The 13,628-nt window shown below is 41.2% G+C and overlaps 1 protein-coding gene across 1 annotated transcript in view; it reads right to left on the reverse strand.

Moving 5' to 3' along the window:
• LOC122564270 (collagen alpha-6(VI) chain-like) overlaps positions 1–13,628 on the reverse strand; it is a 106,646-nt gene that overhangs the window by 57,494 nt on the left and 35,524 nt on the right. Inside the window, exons 13-17 of the mRNA XM_043718945.1 lie at positions 13,267–13,359; positions 9,545–9,598; positions 4,389–4,460; positions 4,272–4,298; positions 4,104–4,148 (exon numbers count right to left, since the gene is read on the reverse strand). Of these exons, the coding sequence (XP_043574880.1) occupies positions 4,104–4,148; positions 4,272–4,298; positions 4,389–4,460; positions 9,545–9,598; positions 13,267–13,359 (291 nt within the window). The remainder of the gene's footprint in view (positions 1–4,103; positions 4,149–4,271; positions 4,299–4,388; positions 4,461–9,544; positions 9,599–13,266; positions 13,360–13,628) is intronic.

Below are 13,628 nucleotides of genomic sequence, written 5' to 3' on the forward strand. Positions count from 1 at the left end.
CTGTCTTCTACCTTTGAGCCAGTTCTGTATCCAAATGGCTAGTTCTCCCTGTACTCCGTGAGATCTAACCTTGCTAATCAGTCTCCCATGGGGAACCTTGTCAAACACCTTACAGAAGTGCATATAGATCACATCTACTGCTCTGCCCTCATCAATCCTCTTTATTACTTCTTCAAAAAACTCAATCAAGTTTGTGAGACTGCTTTCCCAAGCACAAAGCCATGTTGACTATCCCTAATAAGTTCTTGCCTTTCCAAATACATATAAATCCTGTCTCTCAGGATTCCCTCCAACAACTTGCCCACTACCGAGGTCAGGGTCACTGTTCTATAGTTCCCTGGCTTGTCTGAACCACCCTTCGTAAACACTGGCACCACATTTGCCAACCTCCAGTCTTCCAGCACCTCACCTGTGACTATTGATGATACAAATATCTCAGCAAGAGGCCCAGCAATCACTTCTCTAGCTTCCCAGAGAGTTCAAGGGTACACCTGATCAGACCCTGGGGATTTATCCACCCTTTATGCACTTCAAGACATCCAGCTCTTCCTCCTCTGTAATATGGACATTTTGCAAGGTGTCACCATCTATTTCCGTACAGTCTATATCTTCCATATCCTTTTCTACAGTAAACTCTGATGCAAAATACTCATTTAGTATCTCCCCCATTTTCTGCGGCACCACACAAAGGCCGCCTTGCTGATCTTTGAGAGGTCCTATTCTCTCCCTAGTTACCCTTTTGTCCTTAATGTTTTTGTAAAAACACTTTGGATTCTCCTTAATTCTATTTACCAAAGTTAGTTCATGTCCCCTTTTTGCCCTCCTGATTTCCCTCTTAAGTATACTCCTACTGTCTTTATACTCTAAGGATTCACTCGATCTATCCTGTCTATACCTTATACATGCTTCCTTCTTTTTCTTAACCAAAGCCTCAATTTCTTTAGTCATCCAGCATTCCCTATACCTACCAGCCTTTCCTTTCACCATGACAGGAATATACTTTCTCTGGATTCTTGTTATCTAATTTCTGAACGCTTCTCATTTTCTAGCCGTCCCTTTACCTGCGACCATCTGCCTCCAATCAGTTTTTGAAAGTTCTTGCCTAGGTCCCCCAACCACCTAATACCATCAAAATTGGCCTTTCTCCAATTTAGGACTTCAACTTTTAGATCTGGTCTATCCTTTTCCATCACTATTTTAAATCTAACAGAATTATGATCGCTGGCCCCAAAGTGCTCCCCCAGTGACACCTCAGTCACCTGCCCTGCCTTATTTCCTAAGAGTAGGTCAAGTTTTGCACCTTCTCTTGTAGGGAAATCCACATACTGAATCAGAAACTTTTCTTGTACACACTTAAGAAATTCCTCTCCACTTAAACCCTTAACACTATGGCAGTCCCAGTCTGTGTTTGGAAAGTTAAAATCCCCTACCATAACCACCCAATTATTCTTACAGATAGCTAAGATCTCCTTACAGATTTGTTTCTCAATTTCCCTCTTACTATTAGGGGGTCTATAGTACAATTCCAATAAGGTAATCATCCCTTTCTTATTTCTCAGTTCCACCCAAATAACTTCCCTGGATGTATATCCTCCCTCAGCACAGCTGTAATGCTATCCCATATCAAAAATGTCACTCCCCCTCCTCTCTTGCCTCCCTTTCTATCCTTTCTAAAGCCTTTTTTACTAGTTTAAATCCTCCTGAGCAGCTCTCGCAAATTTCCCTGCCAGTATATTAGTGCCCTTCCAGTTTAGGTGCAATCCGCCCTTCTTGTACAGGTCACTCTTACCCCAAAAGAGATTCCAATGATCCAAAAGTGTGATTCCTTCTCCTATACACCAGCTCCTCAGCCATGCATTCATCTACTCTATCCTTCTATTCCTGCCCTCATTAGCTTGTTGCACAGGAGTAATCCAGATCTTACTATTCTCAAGGACCTCCTGTTTAAATTCCTACCTAACTCTCTAATCTCCCTTCAGAATCTCAACCTTTTCCCTTCCTATGTCAATGGTTCCAATGTGGACAATGACCTCTTGCTTGCCCCTCTCCCCCTTGAAAACATTCTGCACCCTCTGAGACATCCTTGATCCTGGCACCAGGGAAGCAACACACCATTCTGATTTTTCGCTGCTGGCCACAGAAATGTCTGTCTTTAGCCAGGACTAGAGAATCCCCTAACACAACTGATCTCTTGTAACCCAACATACCCCTCATTGCATTAGAGCCAGTCTCAATACCAGAAACTTGGCTGTTCGTGCTACGTTCCTCTGAGAATCCATTACCCCCTACATTTTCCAAATCAGCATAGTTATTTGAAATGGGGAAGACTCCTGCACTATCTGCCTACCTCTCTTGCCTTTTCTGGAGTTAACCCATCTATACGACCGTTTCTGAGACTTTCGCCCCTTCTTATAACTGCCATCCATCACATACTGTTGCAAATTCCTCAATGCTTCTCATTGTCGATCCAACCGATCTGATAAGATTTGCGAGCAATAGCATTTATTGCAACTATAATCCGCAGTAACCCTTAAACTCTCTTTAAACTCCCACATCCGACAAGAAGCACATATCACTCCTTCACAATCTACAGACCCAGAAAATAAGACCGTCTTATTTCTCTTCAAACACTGCCCTTCAGAGGGTCGGTGTGGACCAGTTGGGCCAAACGGCCTGTTTCCACACTGTAGGGAATTAATTATCTAATTATCCTTGAGGTGGTGATGAGCTGACTTCTTGAACCTCTGCTGTCTTTTGTTTCGTGTAGGTACATCCACAATGCGATTACGGAGAAAGTTCCATAATTTTGACCCAGAGGTAGTGAAAAAATAGCAAATGGGAGGGGAGGCATGGTGGATCGGTAGTTAGCACTGCTGCTTCACAGTGTCAGGGACCTGGGTTCAATCCCACCCTTGGGTGACTAGCTGTGTGGCGTTTGCACATTCTCCCATTTCTGTATGGATTTCCTGCTGGTGCTCTGGTTTTAAAGCCCAAAGATGTGCAGGTTAGGTGAACTGGCCATGCTAAATTACCCAAAGTGCCCAGGGATTTGCAGCCGAGTGGATTAGCCATGGGGAATGCAAAGATAGTGTAGGGGGGGTGGGTCTGGGAGGGATGATCTTCAGAAGATCAGTGTGGACTCGATGGGCCAATTGGCCTGTTTCCAAACTGTAGGAATTCTATGATATCTTCCGAGAGGGGAGCCTCACTGTAAAGCAGCGCTAACTATTCTTTTAAATTATTCGTGGGAGTCACAAGCAAGGCCAGCATTTGTTGCTCATCTTTAATTGTCCTTGAGCACAATGTTGCAGGTCTGGACTGACAAGTAGGTCACAACAGGTAAGAAGGGCAGGTTTCTTTCCCTAAGGAACATTCATGAATCAGATGGGTTTTTTTAGAGACAGTTTCTAATAATTCATGGTCAATACTCCAGAGCCTACAAGCCAACTGAAATTTCATCAACTGCTAGTGTAGGAATAATACCCATGTTCTTCATTAGGTTCATTAGCTTTATTGGTGCAGTGACATTAAAATCACATCACCAATTCCCCCACTACACCTCAGACTATGGAAAAATCAGCTACAGATACTTCTCTAATTGGCTCTCCATTCGGAGAGACCATAAGAAAACATTACGTTAGGATAATACTGTACTTGCACTTGATGCTTTTCTGTGGGAGCATGGCTTTGCAATGCCCAATTTCAAGCCTTAATCTTGAAGCAGTCGTTTGAGTGATGAGTTGTTGGATGACTGTGCCTTGGCACATTCAATAGGGATTGAGTGCAGAACACTGACAAAGAGATAAATCTCAACTAGTCTTCCACATCTGACTGATGCAGGTGAAAATAGTAGCAAATGTGAGCTTCAAGTATGTTCACTTGCTAACTGCACCTTTTTTCTGGCATCCTAACAATCTTTCCAGTTCCTAGAAAATGGTTTAAATATACAATATAAATATACTGATCATTTACATCTTAGCTTTGGACTTCTGGTGAAATACTACTGATAAACACCTGCTGTCTATAACTTACAATCTATCTAACCCAGACATGATGAATTGTCAGGAGCAGTCTCCCCACATTGAGTTTGAATACGAAGGTACCTGCTCTCCATTTGTCCCAGGTGCACCATTCTCAGCTGCTTCACCCTGCCAAGGAAACATTAATCCATCAGTGAACCAGACAAAGAACAAAACAAAAACTAATACAACTGTAGCAAAATAAAGTATGTTTTGCAATTAAATATTCATCAAACCTGAAAATATATTTACCTTCTCTCCTCGATAGCCTCTTTCTCCCTGAATGACAAAGTTTGCCAGTTAACAATAAAAGTATAAATCATCAAAAATAAATCATCCACAATGGACGTTTGCTCAATAAACACAAACCGTGAAGCCCCTGCTGCCTTGACATCCTTCAATTCCTCGAGGTCCTGTAATGCCTGGAGGACCCCTATCACCCTAAGAAAGACCAAAGAATAATTAATGATTGAGTAAAAGGGCCTCTAGCATGATATCAGCATCAAAGTGCTCGCAGATACACCCAGGATTCAACCGCACACCGTGTTTGAAAATAACAATCCCCATGTGTTGAATCAGGCAGCAAAATACTGTCAGAGATTATAAAGGTTTTATTGTAAATCTAAAGCTCAGAACAAACACATTCTGGATTCTCCTCCTGTCCAGAAACTAACACCCCACTAGCATAAAATATGTTCCTTTTATTTTTGACTACATCACCGGCCAATCACCCACGCTACTGGTTAAACAATTAACAGATAACTTGCACTGTTCAACAGTGACAGTACAGCAACAACAAAAAGGAAGTATAGGGCAAGGAGGAGGGAATTACATTAAATTGGAATTGGAAGGGAAATAATGTACTCCAATCCCACAGTGCCCACCTATCACTGAAGAAAGAACAAATTATCTTTATCCTTTCTCTTAAATTTTATTTTCTTAGATGTGCGACCCCTTCATTTTAAAGTGACCCCTCATTCTAGATATTTTTACTTAATATGTGTTATAATACATTTCTGGAGCAGGTAGGACTTGTGCCTGTGCCTTCTGACTTAGAGGTAGTGTAGAGAACGTAGCACTTTTTTGTTCTTCTCTGTTCAAAGATGCTATTACACACCTGCTGAGCAGGAGGGTCTCAAACCCCAGCAGCTCCTGGCAAAATCCAATGAACATCTCCTGCTTTCAACCAACTATAGAAATGTTAAGTATGAGCCTTCGATGGGCCTTTCTAACTCTGAGATATCATGAATTTACCTTTGCCTTTTTCATTTGCCCTCCCTTGAAGAAGGTAACACTCAAAGAAAAGTCTGAAACCAATTATTAGAATGTTTATAATCCCATTCCCTTTGCTGTAACATGAGTGGAAACTTGAATCAGATCTCATGGCAACTGGGCAGATCATTTTCAACTTCACCTCTTGCACGGTCATCTGGATGCCACAACAGATAAAAATACTGCCAAAGGTAAGTAGCAAAGTTCCTGGGAACCACAGCAGCAATATAAGGCCTTCGGCATGTTAAGCCATCACGTCACTCCAATTCAATCATGGCTCATCTTAACTCCTCTCCTGTCTTGGTTCTGTGATCCGTCATGTCCTTATCTAACAAAAATCTAGTGATCTTCATTTCGAAATCATTGATTGAACTAGCCTTCATACCTGTTGTAGGGAGAGACATTCAGATTTCTACTGGCCTTTCTGAGAAGAACTGCTTCCTAATATTATCCTGAAATACTGAGGTTTACTCCTTTTAGAATTATGCCAGGTTTATCCAGACAGCCACCACCAGAAGAAATAGCATTTTCAATCCTCTAATCATCTGAAAACATCCCTCTTTAAGCTTTTATAATTAAGAATCTAAAAAACCAACCTCTACTGCTCCGGTGTCAGAATATTTTCTTCCCCAGCAACCCCACCCATCCCACCATAACAGCTTAAATTAAGTGAATCAGTCCTGATGGCAAGGGGGGTGAGGGGCGTTGGGAAAACTGTTGTCAATTTAGTTTAGGATGAGAAGTGCCTGACACAGGATACACACTCTTTAGCAATGGGATATGTACATATGCATTATGAATAGAAGTTGCTCCACCAGTCAATAAGATTATGGCTGACTTGTTTGCATTTTGAATTCCACATTCCCATCTCCACCTCCCCATCGCCCTGATAATCTTCGATTCCTTCACCTAATGAGAATCTATCTATCTCTACTGTAAAGATAATTTATAACCCTGACTCCTCCACTCTCAGAGATAGAAAGTTCCAAAGTTATAAAACAATCAGAAAAATAATTCCCTTCATCTCTTTCCAAAACAAGAGCAATCCCTCTGGACTCATCTCTACATCTTCCTCATCGACACTGTTCAGGGATGAACCAAATCATTCCTTGCTCTTCTAAACCCCACTAAAACAAGCCCAGTCTGTCCAACGTTTCCTCTTAAGGCACTCCACTCATTCCAGGGATCAATCAAGTAAGCCTCCTCTGAATCACCTCCAAAACAGTTGCATCCTTCAATAAATAAGGGCAGGCAAAACACCACGCAGGATTTAAAATGCCCTGGATAACAGACACATCCTGACTTTTAACTTCAATTCCTCTCCTAATAAAGGATAGCATTCCATTCGCTTTCTTGATTATTTGCTGTGCCTGCATACTAATATTTTGTGACTTAAACACTAAATCCCTCTCTACCTCAGAATTCTGCAATCATTTTCCGTTTGGGTACTTCTCTGTTTTTCATATTCTTCCTGCCAAAATGAGCAATTTCTCATTTTCCCACATTAGGGGCGGTGGCATGATGGCTCAGTGGTTAGAACTGCTGACTCACAGCGCCAAGGACCCAGTTTAATTCCAACCTCGGGCGACTGTCTGTTTGGAGTTTGTATATTCTTCCAGTGTCTGCATGGGTTTCCTTCGGGTGCTCCGGTTTCCTCCCACAGTCCAAAAATGTGCAGGTTAGTTGAAATGCACACGCTAAATTGCCCATAGTGTTCAAGGATGTGTAGGTTAGGTGCATAGTCAGGGGAAATGTAGGGGAATGGGTCTGGATGGGAAATTCTGAGGGTCGGTGTGGACTTGTTGGGCCAAATGGCCTGTTTTCACACCGCAAGGATTCTATGAGACTTAATCTGTCAGATTTCTGTGCACTCTGTCAATCTATATCAGTCTGAATCCCACATTCACAACATTCTTGCTGCTTATTTATGTGTCATTTGCATAATTAGCCAAAATGCCAATCAATCCCCTCATCCAAGACATTGATATAAATTTTAAAAATTCTAACCTCAGCACAGAATCCTGCAGGGCACTACTCTTCACAACTTGCTAATGAGTAAAAGACCAGCCAATCCATCTTCTAACCATTCTAGTATGTTACCCCAATACCATATGCTGTTATTTTCTGCAATAACCTTTTATATGGTACTTTATTGAAATGCCTTCAGGAAATCAAATTTCAGTACATCAACAGGCTCCTCCTTATTCTTCAAGCACCTCCAATAAATTGGTTAAATATGATTTCCCTTTTACAAAGCCATATTGACTCTTCCTGATTATCTTGAGTTTTTCTATGTGCCTAACAATAACCTCCTTAATGATCAAGTTGAACACTCCATAACAGATGTCAAGTTAGCTGGCCTATACATTCATGTTTTCTGACTCCCTCCCATTTTGAATATAAGAGTTATATTAGTTATTTCCAGTCTGATGGAGCCTTTCCAGAGTGTTTGAATATTAGCAACACCACATCTATGACCTATTTAGCAGCCTCTTTTCAGTCCCAATGCTGAAGTTCTTCTGGATCTGAAGATTTGTCAGTCAGCATCTTATTCAGTTTGCTTGGGACCATTGTCTTGGTGACTCTAACTGCAATGAGTCACTTTCTTCCTTTGAACTCCTGATTTAAAGCTAATACTGAGATTTTTTTCTTTCTAACCATTATAGTTGAAATAATGCCACAGAGGCTGGTATGCTGTCAGCAAGTCATCCTTTATTTACAGTCACACAGTAAATGGACTCTGACCAGCTCGCTCACAGCCTGTCCCGAAAATGAGGAAAATCCCTCTGACTCCTGTTTGTACCAGATTAACAACTCTCAATCAGGGAACTCACACTCAATGAGATCTATGTGGCCAAACCCATTCCAATCACACAATAGCATTGACAGAAGTAAAATATTTGTTCAGTTCATCTATTTCCTTATTGTCTACTGTTAACAGTCCATTCTCTGGATAGCCATCATTTACTTTATTTACTCTTCTTTTTAGATACCTGTAGAAATTCGTCCTATTTATTTTACATTGCTAGCTAGCCTCCTGACATATTCTTTGTTTTTACTCTTGATTAGTCATTCTCTGTTGTTCTTTATAACCAGACCAACCATCAGTCCTAACGTTCCATTTTGTGCAATTATCCGCCAATCAAGTTAATCATTCATCAATTTAAAGACTGTTATCCCTGAGCTTATTGGGTTAGTATTGGCTAAGGGGTTTAATGGGACTCAAGTAGGCCTCCTGTGGCTCCTGAAGGCTGTCCAGCCAACTGTGTCAGGCATCCTCATAAGGTGGTTCCCTTATTGAAGGTACCTAGTCCTTGATTGAGAACCCAGTATCACGAAGAGTGAGGGGGCGGCTGAAAGTCATGCTCTTGCCATTGCATCAAATTCCCCTCTTCCTATTCATCAATCCTATGTCCTCTCCTCATCCTGCTCCTTTCTCCAGAGATCCAGCATTAATCCTCAGAGCATTGCTGGCAGCAGCCACTGCTCCCAGTGACATTCCAGAAATGGAGAGTTTCTGATTGCTGACTGGCTGGCAGCCTTTGGGGGCAGTTTTTGCATCCTACAGCACCTGTAACAGAATGGGGTTTCCCAAGGTTGGCCAGTTAGATGCTGGAGTACACTTAAATTCCTTTGGGCCTCCTGCACAGAAGACCTAAGTGGCTCCCAGTAATTCTTCAGCCGATGGAGTGACCCACATCACTGGAAATAAATTCCATCCATTCCAGTGTGGAAAGAGGCTGTTTTCCCCCCCACCCTAACCCTACAATTATTATGGCTCATCTAAACATCCCTGGACACTAAGGGTCAGCTTAGCATGACCAATCCACCTAACCGGCATATCTTTGGACTGTGGGTGGAAACCAGAGAACTCAGCAGAAACCCAGGCAGACATGGAGAGAACATGCAAACTCCACACAGCTACCTGAGGCTGGATTCGAGCTGGGTCTCTGGCACTATGAAGCAGCAGTGTTAACCACTGAGCCACTGTGCTGCCCTATATCTCTTCTCCAAAGTGTCTCTTTTCTGTATGAGGTTTGGCAATCTGTACCAAATTGTGAGCCATCTCAACTCTTTTAAGGATGGTCTGATTAATGCAATTTCTGATACCATACACTCATTTTATCCAAGTGCGATGTTTTGTTGACTCAATCAAAAATAATCCCTTTTTCTTAAAAAATGCCCAGAATTCTTTCTCATTTCCATGCAAAACCTTATTCATCTCAACAAACATTTTCAGCTTGTCTACTTACCATACCACCATCTTCACCTGCATAACCCAATGTTCCTGGTGGTCCTAGGATGCCCTGCAATAATATCAGTCACATAAATCGTAACCCAACAGGCATAGATTCAGAGAAGATCATTTCACTTCTAGGTGTTTTAATCTATTTCAATAGGTGTTTGAACTCATTGGTATGATCAAAAACCCATACGCCAGGAAGGATTCAAGTTCAATCCTTGGTTTTGAAAGCACTCAGTCTTTGTTATCTGCTAGTTTGCTACTCATTGTCATGAGATTAGGATAAATTCAAAGTGGGGTCTGGGGCCAATGTCTCATCAGATCTGCCTTAGTAAATATCGCAAGGCCTTTCACAGTACACAAGAGTTGTATCTGTGCCCTTATCCTTCATAGATAACAGGGACTCAGTGTGTTTTTAACTGAGTTCCTGCCAAGCTGAAAGACAGGACCATGCAATTGTCCTCAAAATCCTCTGTTCACAAAGCAAAGAAGAAAATATGATGTTGTCTCCATGTTTCAGTCCAGCAAAATATTCCATTTGACAAATTGCCTCAGACACTTTGGAGTTAAGAGTGTGGTGCTGGAAAAGCACAGCAGGTCAGGCAGAATCTGCAGAGCAGGAAAATTGGGCATAAGCTATTCATCAGACACTTTGGAGCCACCTTTCTGCACCCCTTGCAATTCTACCAGGAGTGTGGTGGACCGATCAGAAAGTTGATAAGAATGCAGAGTTAGTGGATCCTCTGCTGCTGGTTGTTACTATGGTAACATTATTGAGATGGATGCTTTTGTTGCTCTGGTATTAGTGGATGCCTTTGCCAGTAGTAAGTTGTTTACTTATTTTTAGCCCATATTACAATCAGAGGGTAGTATATAAAACAAAACAAGGTGTAAACGTCCCTTTAGTGTAGCCCCACCTCAGTGCCATGGCCTGAAGTGTATTCCCTGGCCCCTCCTCCACTTACTGGGGAAAAATCAGCTCATTCACAAAGGGGAACAATAAGTCCTTCATAAACTGTCAATGATACATTGACTAAAAATGGACAGTTGACAAGCATTTCTTCATTTCTCATAGCCCATCAATCCCTGATATGTTGGTGTTCCAACAGTAACATTCAGATGATCAAACTGATCACCAATACTTTGACCAAGCTGGAAGGTTTAAGAGCAAACACTCCTGTTGATTGCTTCTAAGTCAGGGTAAGAAGATGGGTTGGTTTACAGCCTTCACTGTCTAGGTTTGCCAGTGGAAGAGGTTTTGCGAATGGGGCCCTGATGCCTAGATTTTGGGCCTTTAAGGAAAAGGCAGGAAAATAATTGGAGACAGGTTTTCCTAACTGTCTAATTTATCTCCCACCAATGTTCTCTCCTGCTCTGCCCTGAATACCTTGATGATCCTATGCTAATGTAAAGTTCCATGGATATCAGGTATCTTCTGACTCTCACCAATGAGAGTATAGTCAGTGGGAGCTGAGGTACCATTTCACCACATGGAGCCTGACAGCCATTCTCAATCATGATTTTATTCATTTTCCATAAATAGGTGGCTCTCAGCCTTGGTTTCTATATAGCATCAGAAATCCTCTTTTTTTACAATTCATGGTTGTGTAATTAATTGAAATTAATTATTATAGCTTGGCTGAGGTCAGCAAAATTAACACAGACCTAACACAAACATAGATAGAAAACACACTGTCACTAGATTGATGAGAGATGTTTTCTAATTTTATTATGCAGTGATAATAGAGACTTTGTCCCCAACGTCAGCATGGCTAGGCACCCACTGAAAAGTCCTCTTAGCAGCCCCGTCAAAATTAATGGGTCAAGAGGCAGTTCCCTTCATTTACCCAGCAATGGTCTCCCCCTGCACAATTCCTTTATAAGAACTGTAAACTATGGAACAAGCTGCAAGATCCACAACGGGGTAATAATTTCATCTGCCAGTACCACAACTCACCTCTTCCATCAAGTGCCCCCACCACCCAATCCCCTCTTTAGTGTCCCCAAGAAAGTGGGAAATCCAAAATGGTGGATGGAAAAAAATCGTAGCTGTAAGCGATGCTCCTTTGAGATTTTTTTTTTCAGCTGGAGCTGATGGCAACATTTGGAATACTGCATTTAATTCTGGTCTCCTTCCTAAAGGAAGGATGCTGTGAAACTTGAAAGGGTGCAGAAAAGATTTACAAGGATGCTGCCAGGGTTTAAGGGTTTGAGCTACAAGGAGAGGCTGAAAAGGCTGGGGCTGTTCTCCCTTAAGTGTCAGAGGCTAAGAGGTGACCTTATAGAGGTTTATAAAATTATGAGGGGAATGAATAGGGTGAACAGAGAAGATTTTTTTCCAAGGGTAAGGGGAGTGCAAAACTAGAAAGCCTAGGTTTAAGGTGAGAGGGAAAAGATTTAGAAGTAGCATCTTTTTCAGGCAGAGACTGGTGCATATATGGAATGACCTGCCAGGGGAAGTGGTGGAGGCTGGTACAATAACAAAATTTACAAGACATCTGGATGGATATATGAATGGGAAGGGTTTAGAGGGAGATAGGCCAAATGCTGGCAAATGAGACTAGATTCATTTTGGATATCTGGTTAGCATGAATGAGTTGGACTGAAGGGTGTGTTTCTGTGCTGTACAACTCTAAAGAATTATCAGTCCAATTTGCAAGAGAGCCAGCATGGTTTTCTTGAATATAACACTAAAGATCTGGTGCACCCCACCATTCAGCAGTCTGTTCTTGTTCATCAATCATCCACCCAGTGATTGGAAGACTAAGGACAGAAGGAAAAGAAAGAAATTGTGTGCTTGTCTCTGGTTGCCTCCCATGCCAATAAATCTTGGTTGGATTAATTTGAGGTTAGTCATTACAAGACAAGCTGCAAACTCCCTTGTAAACTGAAAGTTGGAATACTAAGGTAAAAGTTATTTATATGGTCTCTCTCCCATATTCCCAGCAAAATTACAACAGAATTCCATTGGAACATTTGCCTCACAATTATAAAGAGATCTTCAGAGCCCAGCAGAGACCATCACAACATTCTCATCAACATTAAAGCTCATTAAATTGGTTTAATGTTTTTTAAATGACAAACGGAAATTCTTAAAAATTGACATTGTATAAAAACTGCAGAGACTTTTATTTCCTCATTGTTGCTGAAAGTATTAAAATCATTTAAACATACACGCAGTTTGTACTGCCAAATTAAATCTTCTTTTTGAATTTGTTCTTGGGTTGAGGCCTGTTTTTTTTTAATCTCTAGTTACCCTTAATGCAACTAAGTGAATTGATAGGCCACTTCAAACAGCATCTAAAAATTAACCACATTTGAAGAGGGGTTCTGCTACATATTTGCTATCAGGCCTGCTCAGTTTCTCCAGCACTCCCTGTTTTTATTTTAGATCTCGAGCATTTGCTGTACTTTGTTTTGCTATGAAATCAGAGTCATCTATTGGCCAGACCTCTCACAAGCCATAAACCACAGTAACAAAATTAGGCCATTCAGCCCATTGACTCTGCTGCAACATGCATGTTTGTTTCCCAATAGGACATTCATAAACCAGCTGGTTTCTGCAAAACTTTAACAACTTTGTGGTCATTGTCCTTGATGTATATATTTATTTTAAGCTGTGTTTATCTGGTGGGATTTGAATGGTATTTTCTGATTACTAGTAATCGCAACTGTACCTGAATCATTTTAACAAATCTCAATCCTAACAGTAACAGTCATATTTTGTCTTACTTTAACTCCTTGCTCTCCTTGTCGTCCATGTTTACCCGGTTGTCCTAAACACTTGCAAATTATATCACAGCATTCTCTTTCTGCAACTGTGTCCTGGAACAACATACAATTTTGAGAATATTTAACCAGGTTTAGCAACATCTTTTATGATTGACATATTATCCTGTCTTATTTTTGCATCTGTGTAGGGTGAGGAACAATTAGCTTCATACAGCGCTGCAAAGAGGGAATTTTATGGAACTGTCACATGCTCTCTTCAAGCTAAATACCAAATATTGTGTCTAGTTCTAACCTCCAAGACAGCAGAGAAGATCTTAATTAAAATACCTAATTTCATGTTATTTTAGAATTGGAGATTGAAA

The sequence above is a fragment of the Chiloscyllium plagiosum genome, chromosome 29 (genome assembly GCF_004010195.1).
Source record: "Chiloscyllium plagiosum isolate BGI_BamShark_2017 chromosome 29, ASM401019v2, whole genome shotgun sequence".
Classification (NCBI taxonomy): Eukaryota; Metazoa; Chordata; class Chondrichthyes; order Orectolobiformes; family Hemiscylliidae; genus Chiloscyllium; species Chiloscyllium plagiosum.